At 53.8% G+C, this 18,940-nt stretch overlaps 3 protein-coding genes across 5 annotated transcripts; all 3 read left to right on the plus strand.

The window, feature by feature from the left end:
- Positions 1-489: 489 nt before the first annotated feature.
- Positions 490-3,751, plus strand: Gabarap (GABA type A receptor-associated protein). Its single transcript, XM_021212360.2, has 4 exons — positions 490-924; positions 1,542-1,620; positions 1,757-1,875; positions 3,261-3,751. Exons 1-4 carry the CDS (start codon positions 835-837, stop codon positions 3,324-3,326), a joined length of 354 nt encoding a protein of 117 aa, XP_021068019.1. The 5' UTR covers positions 490-834; the 3' UTR covers positions 3,327-3,751.
- Positions 3,752-4,560: 809 nt separating this feature from the next.
- Positions 4,561-8,815, plus strand: Phf23 (PHD finger protein 23). Of its 3 annotated transcripts, none has more exons than XM_021212205.1 (5): positions 4,561-4,846; positions 6,411-6,442; positions 6,560-6,652; positions 7,101-7,932; positions 8,037-8,594. In XM_021212205.1, the coding sequence occupies exons 1-5, from the start codon at positions 4,813-4,815 to the stop codon at positions 8,249-8,251; spliced, it is 1,206 nt and encodes a 401-aa protein (XP_021067864.1). In that variant the 5' UTR covers positions 4,561-4,812; the 3' UTR covers positions 8,252-8,594. The 3 variants fall into 3 exon arrangements, with proteins under 3 accessions (XP_021067864.1, XP_021067865.1, XP_021067866.1); XM_021212206.2 differs by having other exon boundaries at positions 4,643-4,846; positions 7,302-7,932; positions 8,037-8,815; XM_021212207.1 differs by lacking the exon at positions 4,561-4,846 and adding an exon at positions 5,742-5,871.
- A 550-nt stretch (positions 8,816-9,365) lies between these two features.
- Dvl2 (dishevelled segment polarity protein 2) lies at positions 9,366-18,916 on the plus strand. Its single transcript, XM_021211582.1, has 15 exons — positions 9,366-9,835; positions 13,604-13,673; positions 13,959-14,104; positions 14,241-14,350; positions 14,466-14,601; positions 14,711-14,801; positions 14,920-14,989; positions 15,080-15,219; positions 15,303-15,379; positions 16,236-16,303; positions 16,616-16,744; positions 16,822-16,953; positions 17,107-17,286; positions 17,583-17,801; positions 17,952-18,916. The coding sequence occupies exons 1-15, from the start codon at positions 9,642-9,644 to the stop codon at positions 18,398-18,400; spliced, it is 2,211 nt and encodes a 736-aa protein (XP_021067241.1). The 5' UTR covers positions 9,366-9,641; the 3' UTR covers positions 18,401-18,916.
- Positions 18,917-18,940: the final 24 nt, after the last annotated feature.

The raw sequence follows: 18,940 nt of genomic DNA on the forward strand, positions 1-18,940 counted from the left end.
GGCTGGACTTGTCTGGGAAGTTGACGTGGACAGGCTAAGAGGGCGCTGCCTAAGAGCTGTTGGCACTCCAGCAGTAACTTGGGGCGGAACCCTCTTTCTTGGCACCTCCTCTCCAGAGCCGGGACTACTTTCCGGCATCCGCCACGTGATTCTCCGCCCTTTTCTGAGGTCACATGATTTTATCAACAGTACCCCAAGATGTATTCCTCCGCTCTGGTGTAGTCCTTATCTTTGGGACTTTTGCAGTTTCTATTGGTCCACATAATCCTGAGTCTTGAGCATTCCCTGCGTGTCTGCAAACCTCTTTCTATCTTATGGTGTCCATATCCACAGCTTGGGTACTATTTTGTTTTGGTGTCAACGGCCACCTTCAGCGTAGCAACACGTCTCATGAATACCTAGACTTGTAATTGTCTGCCTTTCCTCAACGTAATTTCCGAGAACTGCAGAACTAAACCTCATGACTGCCACTGGGTACCAGTTTCGTCCTCAACTTTGTACTGTGGCAAAAGGTTTTTCAGTTGACTCGAAACAACAGCAACCTTATCTGCGATGTCATATGCGTAACCCACAAATTGATTCCAAAGCAGTTACGCTGAAGGCGTACGAGGACCAGGCTGCAGGTTGCGCTAGCAAGCTGAGCAAGTGGCGTATGTCAGCAGGCGGGGCCGGTCGGGATGGTCGGGGGCGGGGTTGGTGAATAGGGAAGTGGCGCAAATTCGTGGATCGTTCCGCCGAGTCTGTTCGACGAAGCCGCCTCCGCCGCCGCCCCCTGTCCCGGCCCCCCCCCTGGGTTCCCTCAGCCCAGCTCGGTCCAGCCCGGTTCTCGGGAGAATGAAGTTCGTGTACAAAGAGGAGCATCCGTTCGAGAAGCGCCGCTCTGAGGGCGAGAAAATCCGAAAGAAATACCCAGACCGGGTCCCGGTAAGGACAGTAGCCAAGGGCCCAGGCTAGCGTCGCTGACGCTGTCGCCACAGGCTATGCTTGAGTCTGGGAACTCTGCCTGTCGTGGGGTTAGAACTCTGTTGTCTGGTACCAGAGGTCTCTCACCTGAAGTAGAGCTGGGACTAAGATGTGGACGGGAGAGAGAGTCCTGGGTATTTCTCAGAATGGAGGCCTTAGTGAACTTGACAACCCAGAGTTTCCATGGCCATCCTCCCAACTGGCTAGATTTAAGGTCGATTTTTGACCCAAACAAGTCATCCTGTATTCTCTGATGAAAATAGTTATTGTGATGCGCCGTTCTGGGATCAGTTCTCAATATTTAGGTAAGAATGAGGCCAGGAGCTTTGGACCTAATGCTGTATGCACCACGTATATAAGGATAACTCTTGAGAAATGAGATTGCAATAGGTTTCAGTAAAAGGGAATATTGTACGTTGAGTTCTTCATCGATATAGCTGCATATATATATATATTATGTACATATCAATATATATATCATGTATGATGTGTCATATGTATATGTGTGTATATATATATATATATATATATATATATATATATATATATATATATCATTCTTACCTTCCTTTTATCAGGTGATAGTGGAAAAAGCCCCCAAAGCTCGGATAGGAGACCTGGACAAAAAGAAATACCTGGTGCCTTCTGATCTTACAGGTGGGGGCTTGACCCATGGTGCACGTTTCTTTCTGTGGGTGGGCCTGCCAACTCTGTGGGAGGAGGCGTCACCTGGCAGCTGTTTTCTGGAGGCGCCTAAGGCCTCTGACTTCCTTGCATCCCCTGTTTTTGGCAGTTGGTCAGTTCTACTTCTTGATCCGGAAGCGAATTCATCTCCGTGCTGAAGATGCCTTGTTTTTCTTTGTCAACAATGTCATTCCACCCACCAGTGCCACGATGGGTCAGCTGTACCAGGTACAGTACCTTGGAAGGAACGGGAGTGCTGGCTCACTAACTTTAAAATGTCAATATAGCCCTGCTGTGGGAGCTTACTAGCACTAGCGGTGGGAATAGGGAGGAGTATGAGCTGGTGGAGTTGTTCTAACTGGGCCTCTTACTACCAGGGTCTCTCCCTCCTCCAAGAGCCCCAGATGTCAGAGTAGATTGAGTCTGAGGAGTGGTGGTTGTTGTTACTTTTTGTTTTTTTTCTTTAGGAGACAGGGTTTCTCTGTGTAGCCCTGGCTGCCCTGGAATCCCCTCTGTAGATCCGGCTGGCCTCGAACCTCCCAGAGACCCACTTGTTTCTGCCTCCCTAGGGCTGGGCTTAACAAAAGGTGTGCGCCACCATGGCCCTGAGCTTGCCACATAGACCAGGCTGACCTCCGACTCAGAGAGCTTCCTCCTTCTGCCTCTTGAGTGTTAGAAGTCCCCATCCTGAATGGTGACACACACCTTTGATCCTTTACATCCAAAGCACAGCTGCTTCTGCTGTTCACAGTTTTATTCCTATCACTCAGGCGTCAGAGGCTGGTGGGCCTCTTTGAGTTTGAGGCTATCCTGATGAGTCAGAGATGCGTAGTGAGACCCTGTCTCAATAAAAAAAAAAAAAAAAAAGAAATAAAAATAAAACAAATCAAAAACTAAAACCCCTAAATTAAAAACTCTCAAAACCACTGAACGTGGGCATGATCCGACACAGCTTCAGTCCCAGCCAGCACTGTGGGAGCAGAGGGAGGTCGAGGCTGAGGCAGAAGTATCAAGTTGGAAGGCATTGGCTACATAGTATAGTGAGTGTGAGGTCAGCCTCTTTCTAGTTTGTTTTTGTTTGTTTGTTTTGGTTTTTCGAGACAGGGTTTCTCTGTGTAGCCCTGGCTGTCCTGGAACTCACTCTGTAGACCCGGCTGGTTTCTTTCTTTTCTTTTTTTTTTTTTTTTCTCGAGACAGGGTTTCTCTGTGTAGCCCTGACTGTCCTGGAACTCACTCTCTAGACCAGGCTGGCCTCTAACTCAGAAATCCGCCTGCCTCTGCTCCTGAGCACTGGGATTGAAGGTGTGCACCACCCAGTCCAGGTCAGCCTTTCCTAAAGGAGAGAGATAAAATAGGAACAATTGCTTTTCTTTTATTCCTTCTGTACTAGGGACCACGTTTAGTGCCTAGTATTGCTTACAGATGATCTATATCTTCAAATCTATTTTGAGTCCGGTTCCTAAGTTGCCTTGGTGGCCTTGAACTTTTGGTCCTTTCCTGCATCTGGAATTGCCAGGCAATGCTTAAAATGCTTCTTGAGGACTGTATTGTTGGTAAATGGTTTTAGTAACGAGTTCCCTTACCCCGCCCCTCCCCCTTCGCATTTACTTCAGGAACACCATGAAGAAGATTTCTTTCTATACATCGCCTACAGTGATGAAAGCGTCTACGGTCTGTGAAGCTGCTGTACCTGAGGTGGGGGGTTCCATTCTACGAAGAGAGGTGGCGCTTCTCCCTTGACATCCAGCTCCTCCTTCAGGCTCAGACACCACCTCCTTTCCTCAGGACCTGCACTTAATGTTGGAGTCTGTCTCTCCAGTCCCTCTCAGCAGGAGGGGTAATGGTAGATGCAGCCTCTGTACATCTCTCTCCCCTTGTTCACCCTCCATTCCCACTCTGATTTAGACTTCTTGATTGTCGATCTCTGTCACATCCGATGATTGTTTTGGTTTCTATTCCCTTTCTAACTGCCCATCGGGCTCAGAACCCCAATAATCCCTTCCTTTCACTATCTTCTTTTTGGGGGGTAGATGGAAGGGATTGACATTGGATGGGGGAGGTAGGAGGCACATCAATAAAGAGGAAACCACCGAGCTGAATTGAATTTGCCCTGTGTCATTCCACCTCCTGGTTTTTTGTTTCAAGTGTCGTGAACCTCAGTAGTGGGAAAGGAGAAGGATTGAGGTATAGATCAGAGAAATCGAAAGAAGTTGTTGATGTTGTTAATTCCCTGTTTTTTAGTGAGTGGAATAATGCGAACATCTCACGAAACTTTCATTTTATCTATGTGTGTATTGGGGTGTGATGTAAACAGAGGAGGTGGTTGATAGTGTGGGGTGGTATGGAGAAAGTTTGAAAGTACCATTTTTAGGTGAGAATTCCCAGATGTTACTTTACATTGAAGAAGATATGTTCATGTTTGGGAGGTAGTAAAAGGACTGTCTTTAACTGCTGCCACTGGCAGAGGTTGTGCTAGGGTATGGGATTCTGTAAAGTAGAATTTGAGAGACGGCAAATACTAGAAGGTGCCATTATCACTAGAACTTCATCTCCCAGCATCCATTTCTTCTTTTGACCGGAAGTGGGGCGGTTCCCTGAGGGGGTAAAAAGAAGGTACAAAGTGAGGCAGTATGGTGGCCGAGAGTTATAATCCCTTCTTCGTCTACTTTCTTGGTCCCGCCCAGCCTACACTTCCCGGGAGTCAATGTGCACTCTTCCGCTCTTCTTCCCCCTCCCGTTGCGTATCTCCCCGCCACTCCCCTGGTGGTGGTGGTGGGGAAGTTGTTTACTGCGCCTGCGCCAACCCGTGGCTTCTTGGGAACTGAAGTTCCGGAGGATCTTGCATGCCCCTTTCCGCGGCTCCTGTACAGACTACAAATCCCTTGGTGCACTGCGCGACGGAGCCGGCGGGGAGGGGGAGAAGGGAGGGAGGAGAGAGGAGGAGGAGGAGGGAGCAGGCGGCCGGCGGTGCGGGGGGAGGGGGCCCGGTCCGGGAGTGCGGGAGGCAGTGGTAGAGGGAGGTGGCGGTAGCGGACTGGAGTCTCAACCGCGCCAAGGCGGACACTTCGGTGGAGCGAGCCAGTAGAAACACGGAGCACCCAAGGCAGCACCGGGAATCCCGGCTTCGAGGAGGGGGTCGCCGGACCGGGTGGAGGGGAGGGGGCGATGCTGGAAGCCATGGCGGAGCCCAGTCCCGAAGGTAAGCACTCCATAGGCACAGAGGACAGGGAGCGGGTGAGGATTCAATGGGCAAAGTTGGAGGTCGAGCCCCGGCACCCAGCAGAGGAGTGCGGGAAAGGGGGTCGGGGCCCTGGCTCTCGAGATGGAAGGGCGATGAGTTGAGATAGCTTGGAGAAAGAGGAGCCGGAGACCGGGTCGGGATAGTTAGACATCAGGCACGGCGTGGATAGTGGCGGTGCGGGGTCTGGGGCTGGGCGCCGGAGACCCGGCTTCGGGGACTAAGGGCTGAAAAGGCCTCGGACTGCTTGGCGCTCCGAGACAGAGAGGGAGGCCGGGAGAAGCTGCTTGCCCTCCGGAGAGTAGTTGAGGGAGCACGAAGAGGACTGAGTGAGGGGCCCGGTAGTTGGCCGAGGTGGGGGAGTTGGTGGCCGTGGCGCTTGAGCACCTCGTAGTTGCCGCCAGAGCTAGCTTGGTGATTGTTAGAGGGGTGGGCAGGTAGTTGTGGAGTGGAGAGAGGCTCTGGGTATTGTCTCCGGCCGGGAGCCCGATACCGAGGGGTAGTTGTGGGGCCGGAGAACTGGGGAGCGAGACGAGCCCGGTACTTGTAGGGGCGGCGGGGCGAGGTGGGGGGGGGTTAAGACCGGCAACTTGCGCGGGTGGGGGGGGTTGGTCGGCCGGGGCAAGAGCTTCCGAGTTGTGGAGTGTGTATTGGGGGGCAGCGGCGGCGTCAGGGGGCCTTCCGTGGAGCGGCTGGAGGGTGACCGGGGGCCAGAGTTTAGGGGTCCGTAGCCTGAGGACTCGCAGAGTCCGGGGGCGGGAGGGGGGCGGCCGGAGAAGCTCGGAACTGGGCCCGGGGGCCCGGCGGGGAGCCCGAAGAGCTCGAGACGGGGAGGGAGGGGCTAAAGCCCCGGATGGGGGCGGAGGGACAGCGAAATTGTGGGGAGCGCGGCCGCGGGGTGCGGTGGGGGGGACCGGAGGGGCTGGCTCCGGGCTGCAGCTCTTCGCCCGTCCCGGACGCGAAGTAGTGTTGGGGAGCGTGAGCCTGTGTGTGTTTGGGGTGGGGGTGAGGGGCGCGCCCGGCCTCGTGTTCGAGTCGAAGGGGCCCGGAGGGCGGGGAGCAGTTCAGCGTGGTCATCCTGGACCCTGGGGGCGGGCAGGCGGCGTGTGCGGTCTCGAAGGGCCCAGGGCAGTGGAGCGCGGCCGGCTGGGAACTCTGGGCTCCGGGCGCGTGTGAAGGACGGGGGCGGGCGGTGGCCTGGTCTCGCCCCGGGAGCGGTATGGCGGGGTGGGGCGCCAAGAGAGCCGAGTTGACTGGAGAGGCTGGGAGGGGGCGGGGCGCCGGGCCTCGGGGTGGGGGAAGGGGAGCGCTATAGCGAGGCCGGGGAGGGCGCCGCGCCCGGGCTCCGCCCCTCGGGGCGGAAGGGGGAGCAGGGGCGGGTCCGGCACAGCTGGGGGCTGTGGCTGGCTGGGCCGGGCGACCTCTCCGTGGATGGGATTAGGTCGGGAACTCTGAGGTTTAGAGGTAGGGTTTTAGACAGACGCTTTTTCTAGTGCCTTGACTCAGCTTTTATTGATTTTCACAGATCCGCCTCCGACTCTTAAGGCAGAGACTCAGGTGAGCTGTCCCATACCAGTACACTGAGTGACAATTTAGGGGGCTGTGTTTTCGGGGAGGGCTCCTTTAACAGCCGTGCTCAGTTTCCATGTGATCGTGTTTTGTCTTTCCATTTAGCCACCGGAGAAAAGGCGGAGAACCATTGAGGATTTTAACAAATTCTGCAGTTTTGTCTTGGCCTATGCTGGTTACATCCCCCCTAGCAAAGAGGTATGGAACAGAAAAGTAGCTGACGTGAGGCAGAGTGAATTACTTTATAGGAAGAGCCTACCGTAATATGCAAGACTAAGAAAACCGGAAGCCCTTAGGGCTGTGGTGGGAGAGCTGGCTTGGAGGGACGCTTTGAACGTCAGTAACTAAAGTTTGGAGTATTGCTCAAGGCTTTTTAATGGTTTTGAGTGTCTGTTAACATTAAGTGTTTCCAGGTAAGCTGTAGGGAGATGAGTGTCATAGCAAATGAGATACCGAGACAGTTTTGGAAGTTCAGCTGTGGCCTCTGTTCTAAAGGTTCCCTGAGGACTGTGAGGAAGGTAGGTTATAGAGCACACATCAGATTTGGGGTAGGGATACGTCTAGTTCCTGGTTTTTATGCTGGACACGTGGCAGGGCTGAGCTGTCACTAGACTCCAGCTGACCCTAGTCTCTTCCTCCTTTTAAGGAAAGCGATTGGCCAGCCTCTGGCTCTAGCTCTCCATTGCGAGGTGAGAGTGCAGCAGACAGTGATGGCTGGGACTCGGCCCCGTCGGACCTTCGAACTATCCAGACTTTTGTTAAGAAAGCAAAGTCATCAAAGAGAAGGGCAGTTCAAGCAGGTCCTACCCAGCCAGGACCCCCAAGGTCCACTTTTTCTCGTCTGCAGGCCCCTGACAGTGCTACTCTGCTTGAGAAGATGAAGCTCAAGGACTCTCTTTTTGATCTGGATGGGCCCAAAGTGGCTTCTCCACTCTCTCCCACATCGTTGACGCATACCTCCCGGCCCCCTGCCGCTCTCACCCCAGTGCCGCCATCCCAGGGGGACCTCTCCCAGCCTCGAAAGAAGGACCGAAAGAATAGAAAGTTGGGACCAGGAGGTGGGGCTGGCTTTGGGGTGCTTCGGAGACCTCGACCGGCTCCTGGGGATGGGGAAAAGCGGTCTCGAATCAAGAAGAGCAAGAAGCGGAAGTTGAAAAAGGCAGACCGGGGGGATAGACTCCCACCTCCCGGCCCTCCCAGGGCTGCTCCCAGTGATACAGACTCTGAAGAGGAGGAGGAGGAGGAAGAAGAGGAGGAGGAGGAGGAAGAGATGATGGTGGGGGGCGGAGTCCCGGCCCCTGTGCTCCCAACACCCCCTGAAGCCCCCAGGCCCCCTGTTGCAGTGCACTCTGAAGGTGCTCCCCCTACTGACAGTGAAGGCAAAGATGTGGGCAGCACAGAAACAAGCCAAGATGGAGATGCTAGCTCCAGTGAAGGCGAGATGCGGGTCATGGATGAGGACATCATGGTAGAATCAGGTGAGAAGTTGGGCTGCCCGGGGTGGGGAGTCGAGGTGATGGCTTTGGGGGCTCTTAGGAGTTAAGCCTTGAAGCAGAACGCTGGAGAGCTTTGTCTTTTCCAGGTGACGACTCCTGGGATCTGATCACGTGTTACTGCAGAAAGCCCTTTGCTGGGCGGCCCATGATCGAGTGTAGCCTCTGTGGGACATGGATCCACCTTTCCTGTGCTAAGATTAAGAAGACCAACGTTCCCGACTTCTTTTATTGCCAGAAATGCAAGGAACTTCGGCCAGAGGCCCGGCGGTTAGGGGGTCTCCCCAAATCTGGAGAACCCTGACATCACTAAGGCTGGAACTTGTGACATTACTTGGGAACTGAGCCTCAAAGAGTCTCCAGCCTTCCCTTGGAGTAGTGAGGAGGCTGTCCCCACTTGAGGGCCACAATTCCCAAGGGAGACGTATTTGGAAATGAGTGTCTTCTACTCTGTCCTTCCTGCTCCGTGGACTTGAAATTGACCCCATTACAGTTGGGTCGGGGAGACTGGATGTGTAGACAAAATCTCTGTCCAGTGACCCCTGCACCCTTTTCACTTTCAGGTCCAGGGCTCAAACTGGGATGTAATGGGATAGTTGTCTATAAAACTGTAGTGTAAATACAGCACTCCCCTCATGTTTCTTCTCTCTCCCGTTTACTTTCTTTTACACCGGATGTATTTTTAATTTTGGGCTCCCCCATTTGAGCGAGGTTGCTCAAAGGTGGAGCACCAAAGCCTGTGGAGTGAGGAAGGAAAGAAAAAAGGTGTCAATTATCGCTCGCCTCGATTTTTAATACTGTTGGCCGGCTGCTTGTACAGACGGCCCATGTGTTGTAAATAAAGCAGAGTGGGCTCTTGTGTTTTACAGCCCTCCTTGTCCTACTTGGGGAGGGGATCTTGGGGAAACCTGGTGGAGGTTTTGGGTGGAGTTGGGGCTGAAGCCCACTTTTAAGTCCAGGGCTGTAATTCCACAATTTGGGAGGTGGAGATGGAAAATATATGGGCCAAATCTGGCTTGGGCACTGTCTGATGCCCCTCGTCACTTCCCTCCACCGAAAGTCAAACCCACTAGCTTTCGGGCTTTCTCATCCCAAGTACAGTCTAGGAGTTCTACCCTAAGGGCCCCAAGTTGCAATTCTCACTCATCAGCCCATACCCCCGCCCCTCTAATAGTTGCTATTGAGGTGCCTTGAGCCTCAGATGGGTAAGGCAGAGTGGGGGCCGGTTGCCAACATTCCAAGAGTAGAAGCCTGCTAAGGTACTTGGGGGGGTGTACACGTTTGGGGGCGGAGTCGTTTAGTGCTGAAGACCGTTGCTCAAGGCAGTGGTCACGTGGGTGACTAGGTGGAGCTTGTAGTAACGTGACTCAAGGAAGTCACGTGAAGGACAGTCGGCTGCGCAAAGTGGGCGGGCTTGGGTCACGTGGCATGGGGAGAGGTGGGCGGGGACCTCGGTGCTGCTCGCGACGTCCGTGGTGGTAGTGGCCCTCGACAGTGTGGTCTAGGTTTTGAGTCTCGCCACACGGTTCTCCCCGATCAGCCCGCTGGTCCCCGCCAACCTCCTTGGGCACGTCTTCCGCACTGGCCCTGCGCTGTTGGCGCTAGCGCGTCAGTTTGCCGGTGTGCGCAGGCGCGGCGGGGGCGCTTAGTCTTGTTGGGTGGGCGGCTGAGCCCGGGAGCGCGCGAGCGAGACCATGGCGGGCAGCAGCGCGGGGGGCGGTGGTGTAGGCGAGACGAAGGTGATTTACCATCTGGATGAAGAAGAGACTCCTTACCTGGTGAAGATCCCTGTCCCGGCGGAGCGCATCACGCTCGGCGATTTCAAGAGCGTTTTGCAGCGGCCCGCGGGCGCCAAGTACTTTTTCAAGTCTATGGATCAGGATTTTGGGTAAGCGCGAGGCCTAGACTGGGAAGGACGGTGGGTATGCTAGAGTGGATTGGGCGATATTGAGGGAGACCGGTCTACCTTGGAATGTTTCTGGCCTGTAGTGGAGCATAGCATGTTGTAGAAAGCCCATCCCAAGACGGACAAGGTTATATTTGGACATATAGAAGAACGGACTGGATGGCGAGAAAATTGGGTTGGAGAAATGGGAAACACTGGTTTGTTTGGCCATTCTCTCCCCATGATTTTAGCCAAAAGGCAAAGAAATGATGCTTGAGGATATGCTAGGCTGTGCGGAGATTAAAGTCTTCTATCTCTTGGTAAGCTGGTGTGCTCGCTCTCAGACGTCTGCACGCGAGTTATATAGAGATAGTCTGTAATTTTGTTTGTTTGCCTGTTTTGATTTGTTCTTTTGTTTTGAGGTAGGGCTTTATTCTTTGTATCCTAGGCTGGCTTCGAACTCATGGAGTTCCTGCCTCAGCCTCCAGAGCTGGAATGAACAGGTGTGAGCCAATATGCTGGGCATGCAGTGTTTTTATGTAGACGGGGCTATAGTGAGGCAATTAGGCTATTCTGGCTTATTAATCAGGTTCCATAGTATTATTTTGGGACGGTACAATCTAATACTGCAGCGAGATTTATTGGGATCTATTATGCTGTTTTGAAGTAGACTTTTCTGGCAGAGCATGTACCATTCTGAACTCTTCTGGGTTCTTATTTTCTCTTAGGGCCAGAACCTCCTCCCCCTCCTCCCCCCTGGGGGCTGAGGACAGTTGGAAGATTTTTTGCTTTTTTTTTTTTTTTTTTTTTTTTTTAAAGATATTTTATGTGAAGGGCAGTGGTGGTGCACATCTTTAATCTGAGCACTTGGGAAACAGAGGCAAGCAGTTTTCTGAGTTCAAGGCCAGCCTGGTCTACAGAGCCAGTGCCAGGACAGCCAGGGCTGCACAGAGAAACCTTGTCTCAAAACAAAACAAACAAAAGATACTTTATGTGTTTGGGTGTTCTGCATGCATACATAGTGTGTACCACAAGCATGCAGTGCCCTCCAAATCCAGTAGATGGCATGGGATCTCTTAAAACTGGAGTTAGCATCCGCCAGCCAGTAGGTGTGTGCTGAGACTTGAACTCCAGTCTTCTCCAGAGCCAGTCAGTCAGCTGCTGAGCCAGAACTTCCTTTTGTTACTGAAGCGACCTAGAACACAATATAGAACAGGCTTGCCTTGAACTTGTAGCAGCTCTGACTCTACGCCTGCATCCGGAGTGCGGGAACAAGATATGTGTGGCAATCAACATGCCTGACCCAGACCTGGGCTTCTTACGTTACAAGACAGATGGGAACAAAAAGGGTGGTGGTACTACTACATCACAGCGGAACGGGGTATTGTAATCAGTATGGTGTAGAGGGCTACTTATGTGGAGACGCTGGGGGCTGTGGAGTTCTGGGGTGATTTGTGACATGCTGGGTGACCCTGGGCTGGACTGGGACTGTATGTAAGGCAGTCTTTTGTTGTTGTAGCGATTGGGACTGAGCCTTCCGTGTCCCAAGCTCAGGCTACGTTAGGCTATGATGTCCTGAGTTGACAAGCAGGGATAGCAGGGTACTGGGGACAGAAAGGTGACCTGCCACCTGGGTTGGGGAGAGACTTCTCACCCGTGAAAGTCCCTGTGGTTGGAGCTCATCCCTCTCAGCTCCCTGGACAAGCTGGACCCTTGTTAACAATTGTTCGAGAAAGTCATACTGTCTAGGGAGTTGGTCTTGGATTTACATCAAGGTTCTTCTTTTTGCATTATAATTTTGGGCAATTTATTTAGCTTTCGTGCTTTGATTTCTTCATCTTTGGCATGGTGATAATCATAGTGTAAAACACTTAATTTCGGTGCATGGCACATGGTACATTCTTGGTGACTGGTAATCTTCATTTAGTATGGAGGCTAACTAGTTCATGGACTAGCTTACACGATACAGAACTGCTTGCTCTGGAGGAGACTGGGCCGTGTCGGGTGAGGCTCTGTTGGGAAGAGTTGGATTATGTTGAGTAGCCTGTGGTGACAGGGCTGTGCCGTCTCGATAGCAGATGCACTCATGAAGCATATCCCCAAGCCCCCGGAGTACATTAGGCTAGAGTTAACCACACAGACATATCTGTGCGCACTGTGTGCCTGCTTGGTGCCTGGGAAGCTCGGATGAGACCAGTCAGATCCCTTGGGACTCAAACTGTGGATAGTTGTGAACCACTAGGTGGATTCTGGGAACTAAACCTGGCTCATCTGCAAGAACAATGAGTGTTCTGAACCACTGATCCAGTTCTCTAGCCCCCATCCCCACCCCTAAGAAGTTCTAATTTGAGGGTGAGGGTGTTATGTGTGTGAAAGAATGGCTCATACTGTTCTTAGTTTGTCGACATGGATTTGCTTACAAAGGTGAGTGCTTGTGCCACACACCCAGGACACGTGTTGAATCGAATAGGTACTACTGATTTCTTGTGGGTATGAGAAGGAAGGAGCAGGTCTAGTCCACAGCAGGAACCTGTGGGAGGCTGGGCTTTGGGATTTTCAGGCTGAGCAGATTGCTTAGTGAGGTGAGGTAGCCCGGAACTGGGAGGCCCAGCTTTCTCTCTCCGTGGGAGCGTTCCACACATGGAGTATTATTGTTGTATTTAAGGGTGGGTTTTACCCAGCAAAAGCCACACATTTGGGCAGTCTCTGCTTGTGAATTAGAGAGAACTCGAGGGCAGCAGGTTCCATGAGGACCAGAGGCTCTTATGGGACAGATGGGTAGGACAGAGATGGCTAGGCGGCCGGCCAGGCTCCTAAATTAGATATTTGGAGCAGTTGTTGGGAACTGTACCAACGAGACTTTGGAGTGGTACTTTGAGGTTCGGATCCAATGGGAAGAAGTCTTTGGAGTGGCATTGTGCCTCTAAGGGTGAGCTGGGGTAGCGGTGCGGTAAATGAGAGAGTCTGGAATTTTTATTTATTTATTTGTGTATGAAAGTGAGTTACTTCACTGTAAAAGCAGAGGAGCCGGGCGTGGTGATGCATGCTGGCCCTGTAGCATAGCCAAGTTTGGTGACATACGTCTTTAATACCAGGATGGAGAGGCAGAGTCAGGCGGATCTCTGAGTTTGAAGCCAGCCTGGCCTACATAAGTGAATTCAGGCCAACCAGGGATACAAAATCTCTCTCTCTCTCACACACACACACACACACACACACACACACACACACACACACGTATGTCACTGCCGCCACTGGAAAAAGGAAAGACAGAGAACTAGACAGCTGGCTTAGAAGATGCCAGTGTGTTCTGTTCTTAGCACCCACTGGTGGCTCCCGACAGCCTGTAACTAGCTCCAGGGGAGATAATACTCTTCTGTCCTCTGCAGATAACCTCATGTGACAGCCATGCACACAGACGTGTATGAATACGTTAGGGGGAAAGCAGACGGCCTGTCAGTCAGGGCAGCAAGCTGCTGTGCTTGGGCTGAATGGAATGGGGTTGACCAGTTTAGCCTTACTAATCTCCCTGTGTAGCCCTGGCTGTCCTGGTTCTCTCTTTAGACCAGGCTGGCCTCAAACTCAGAGATCGCCTGCCTCTGCTTCCAGGGCGCTGGCATTAAAGGCGTGCGCCACCACCGCCCATCTAGAGTGTGTGTGGGGGGTAACCCTAGCTCACTGAGTGCCTCCTGCCTCGGCCTCCCAAGTGTTAGTTGAAGGTGTATCCCCAACGCACCTGGCACCTTACTAACCACCCTGCTCTCTCCGCAGGGTGGTGAAGGAAGAGATCTCCGATGACAACGCCCGCCTACCTTGTTTCAATGGGAGGGTTGTCTCCTGGGTAAGGGGATTCATTACCGAGCTGCTTCCAACCTCAGCCTGTCTCACAGTCTCCCTGCTGCTCAGTCGCAGGTGGCCCTGGTTTCCCTCTTCTCTAATGTGGAGGCAGTGAGCATTCCTCAGCCTTCTCCTCCGGTAGCTTCCCATACTGGATTGTTTTTTTTTTTCTGGCCTCTTCGCCCAGGTCTCTGAGACCCTGTTCCCTTCCTTTCTGGTCCTTTTCCTTAGTTTCTTCTCGTACACTGCTCCCCAGTGGAGCCATGTTTTCTCACGTGCTCTCTTCTAGCTCGTGTCGTCAGATACCCCCCAGCCTGAGACGGCTCCCCCAGCCCATGAGTCTCGGACAGAACTGGTTCCCCCACCTCCACCGTTACCCCCTTTGCCACCAGAAAGGACCAGTGGCATTGGGGACTCAAGGCCTCCGTCCTTCCAGTGAGTCCTTTACATTCTTGAGTCCAGGGGAGGGGGAGCGAAGAGGGAACTCAGTCTAGACCCCTTGAGAGAGGGGACTGAGCATTCGGTGCTCTGTCCAACGGACTTTGGTTGGAAACTCTCTCCACCTGTGTAGCCCTAACGTATCCAGCAGCCATGAAAATCTAGAGCCTGAGACAGAGACCGAATCTGTCGTATCACTGAGGCGAGACCGACCTCGGAGGAGAGACAGCAGTGAACATGGCGGTGAGGGGACGGGCCCTGGAGGCAGGGTAGACTGAGCTGGGCAGGGGAGGCAAGCCTCAGCATGCCGGCACGAAGAATGGGAGGCCTGGCTCCTGAGCCTCTTGTTTATACACAGCTGGTGGCCACAGGCCTGGTGGCCCCTCAAGGCTGGAGCGCCACCTGGCGGGGTATGAGAGCTCTTCCACCCTCATGACCAGTGAGCTGGAGAGCACCAGCCTAGGAGACTCGGATGAGGACGACACCATGAGTAGGTATGGCTGCATACTTCCCTCCCCCCCTCCTTCCTAGCCAGTCTTATTGGTTCATGTGGCTCCCTGACCACTTCCACTTCCAAATGCTCTGCTTCTCAATTGCTATCAGGTTCAGCAGCTCCACCGAGCAGAGCAGTGCCTCCCGCCTCCTCAAGCGCCACCGAAGGCGAAGGAAGCAGCGGCCGCCACGCATGGAGAGGGTGAGGGTCCTTTTGGGATGAAGTGGGCTTTGGTTGAGCTGGCCCTGTGACACAGGCTTGTGGCTTCTCTCTCTGTTGACGGGGAGCAGTTCACACCTTCCCTGTCTTTCTGCCGCAGACTTCATCCTTCAGCAGCGTCACCGATTCCACGATGTCTCTCAATATCATCACGGTCACACTCAACATGGGTACGGAGGGTCCTGGCGGGGAGAAGGGAAGGAGAGAGAGGGGCTCGGGGCTTCTGGGGCTCAGTCCCCTCATGTGGTCCCCCTCCACAGAGAAGTACAACTTCCTGGGCATCTCCATTGTGGGCCAAAGTAACGAGCGTGGTGACGGGGGCATCTACATCGGCTCCATCATGAAAGGGGGCGCGGTGGCCGCAGATGGGCGGATCGAGCCCGGAGACATGCTTTTGCAGGTGCGCTGACTGCCCGGCTGCTGGCTGGGGCGGATGCTCTGCCCCTCCCACACTGCCTGTGACCTACCACCCCTTCCCTTCAGGTAAACGATATGAACTTTGAGAACATGAGCAACGACGATGCTGTACGGGTGCTGAGAGACATTGTACACAAGCCAGGGTGAGTGCTGCTGGTCCCAGGCCTCTTGGGTCTAAGCCCGTTTACCTTTGTTTTGTAATTTTAAAAAGATGTGATGCCAGGCATGGTGGTATATGCCTTTAAACATGTTACTCGAGGCACAGTTGGGCTCTCTGAGCGTGAGGCAGCCTGGTCTGCAGAGTGAGTTCCAGGCCATCCAGTTCTACATAGTGAGAAAACAAAAACCAAACAAAATAAGGGCTGGAGCGATGGCTCAGTGGTTAAGAGCACTGACTGCTCTTCCAGAGGTCTTGAGTTCGATTCCCAGCAACCACATGGTGGCTCACAACCATCTGTAATAAGATCTGATGCCCTCTTCTGGTGTGTGTGAAGAGACTGACAGAGTACTCACGTACATAAAATAAACAAATACATCTTTCAAAACAGAGCAAAACAAAACCCCCAAATTGCAAATCTCACTGGCATGTCACTCCACACTAAAGCATGAAGCAGCTGTGGGTGAGCACCTGAGAGGCCACCCACTGTGTGCTCCTCGCTGCTCCCCCTCTTCACTGACACTAATTACCGTCTTGGCTTCTTTGGTCAAGAAAACCTTTAATGGTTTTTCCACCCATGCTTGGGTCCTGGAACAGGATCGTTCGGTGTTACCCGTGCGAAGCTTCCTGTGAGTGAACGGAACATTCGCTCTGCTCTCCATTGTTCCCTGCAGCAGCGTTTTTAACTTAGCCGTGTTGTGAGGCCTTCACCCTCACTCTCTCTAGCCCAGCAACGTGAGCTCCTTTCTTTCCCACCTCTCTGTCCTCAGTCCTCCTCCTGCCAGGCCTTGGGCTGCCTGAGGCCTCTTCCCTCCCCTGAGCTGCTCTGCTCTTCCCCACAGCCCCATCGTGCTGACCGTGGCCAAGTGTTGGGATCCGTCTCCCCAGGCCTACTTCACCCTCCCTCGAAGTGAGTGATCCTGGTGCTGGGGTCTGGAGTCAGGAGATCTGGGGAGCATGGGCTCCGACTTGTAATCCTGGTACTCGAGAAGCTAAGACAAGAGGATCTCTAGACGGATGAGGCCAGCTTGGGCTACAGGGTGAAATCCTGCCTCAACCAAACAAGCCCAAAAAGAGATGAGAAGAGCCGGAAGTTGTAGGGAATGTGTTCAGGAGGGCCAAGGGAAGGGGTAGACAGGGCTCTTAATTCTGGAAGACACAGGCCTAGTTTTCCAGGCTTGAGCAGCCATCATCTCTGTGTTTTATGTTACTTTTGTCCCAGATGAGCCCATCCAGCCCATTGACCCTGCCGCCTGGGTGTCGCACTCGGCCGCGCTGACTGGCGCCTTCCCCGCCTACCCCGGCTCCTCATCTATGAGCACTATCACATCTGGCTCCTCTCTGCCCGATGGTGAGGCTCTCCCCTTCCCCACCTCCCTGGGTGTGTGAGGGGACTTTTCGTAAGTTCTCTGTGGTTTCTCCTGTCAGGCTGCGAAGGCCGGGGTCTCTCTGTCCACATGGACATGGCCTCTGTCACCAAGGCTATGGCAGCCCCAGAGTCTGGACTCGAAGTCCGGGACCGAATGTGGCTCAAGATCACCATTCCAAACGCCTTTCTAGGTATTCCCAGGCCCTGAGCAAGATGGCATGGGAGGGATGGGGGAGGAGGCCAAAGCTGGGCATATCACAAGGGTGGGGGGGGGCTGGGCACATCACAAGGGTGGGGGGGGCTGGGAGGGGAGTCTGACCTGTTTGCGCTGTGCTGCATCCCAGGCTCCGATGTAGTAGACTGGCTGTATCATCATGTGGAAGGTTTTCCTGAGCGCCGGGAGGCCCGCAAGTACGCCAGTGGGCTGTTGAAGGCGGGACTCATCCGGCACACCGTCAACAAGATTACTTTCTCTGAGCAGTGCTACTATGTCTTCGGGGACCTCAGTGGTGGCTGTGAGAGTTGTAAGTCAGCAGGTCTGGCTGGAGGAGAGCAGGCTGATGTGTACTGCTGAGTAAGCGAGGTACCCGAGCTGCACCCCCCAAGGGAAAGAGTGCCTCATGAGGCCCACAGAAGCATTTTAGGGCTAGTGGTGAGGGCTCTGGCTGTGTCTCTGCTGCAGCAGCCGAGTTTCCTGTTCTAAGCCATCATAGTCTCTGGCTTTTGTCTCATGGGGAGCTCTGGGGACAGGGTTCAGGTTTCTCTGTTCTCAGGAACCCTGGCCTCTTAAAGCAGGGACCTCTCTTCCATTTTGTTCCAGACCTAGTTAACCTGTCTCTGAATGACAATGACGGTTCCAGTGGGGCTTCAGACCAGGATACCCTGGCTCCTCTGCCTGGAGCTACTCCCTGGCCGCTGCTGCCAACCTTCTCCTACCAGTATCCAGCGCCACACCCCTACAGCCCCCAGCCTCCACCCTACCACGAGCTTTCCTCCTACACCTATGGTGGAGGCAGTGCCAGCAGCCAGCACAGTGAGGGTAAGTGGCCCACTCCCACATACCAGTACAGCCAGAGAAAGCGGACACAAGTAGGGTGGATTGAGGGGGGGGGGCAGGCAAGAGCAGGGCTGGGGTCCCGAGAACTCTGGGCTAAGCTTCATTTTCCTTGTCACCTCCCCCCTCCAACAGGGAGTCGGAGCAGCGGGTCAACACGAAGCGATGGGGGGGCCGGGCGCACAGGCAGGCCTGAGGAACGGGCCCCTGAGTCCAAGTCCGGCAGTGGCAGTGAGTCAGAACTCTCCAGCCGGGGAGGCAGCCTTCGGCGGGGTGGGGAGCCTGGTGGGACTGGTGATGGCGGTCCCCCTCCATCCAGGGGCTCGGCAGGCGCTCCTCCTAATCTCCGAGCTCTTCCTGGGCTGCATCCCTACGGAGCCCCCCCTGGCATGGCTCTCCCCTATAACCCCATGATGGTAGTCATGATGCCTCCGCCCCCACCCCCCGTCTCCACAGCAGTGCAGCCCCCTGGTGCCCCTCCAGTCAGAGACCTGGGCTCTGTGCCCCCAGAACTGACAGCTAGCCGTCAGAGCTTCCACATGGCTATGGGCAACCCCAGTGAGTTTTTTGTGGATGTTATGTAGGATCCACCTGAGGCCACATTGGGTCTGTGCCCTTGGCCTGGCAAGTTTCAGCCTGGTGCCCTTCATAGTGCCTGGGCTCAGCCTGGCGACTGGTGCCTACCAAAATGTTTTTGCCACTGTGACTCTTACCAGCAGTGCCTGGTCCTTCACCCCCTTCCTCGGAGGTAGATGGGGACCTTTGGTTATTTTTAGCTTTATTTTTTATAAGCTTTTGGGGGGGTTAAAATAGACTTTCTTATATTTGGGGGAGTATTTTTTTAAATAGACAGTTCCTCTTTTATATGGAGAATCCCTTCTAACCCCAGAATATGACCACCACCTCCAGTTGCCTAGTCAGCTCTCACGTCGAGGTGGGTGGTGGTCAGTGGTACCCTGGGAAGAAGAAGGTATGGGCTGCGTAACCCAGACAGCAGTCCAAGGAGGCTGGTGGTGTGTTGGGGACTGTGTAGCTGCCTTTGTTACTCTATTTATTTTAGTCACTTGTACAAAACACCAAATAAAGCAAATAGAGGCCAACTCCCCCAGCCTCTGGCTCCTTTC

This window comes from Mus pahari, chromosome 14 (genome assembly GCF_900095145.1).
Source record: "Mus pahari chromosome 14, PAHARI_EIJ_v1.1, whole genome shotgun sequence".
Lineage (NCBI taxonomy): Eukaryota > Metazoa > Chordata > Mammalia > Rodentia > Muridae > Mus > Mus pahari.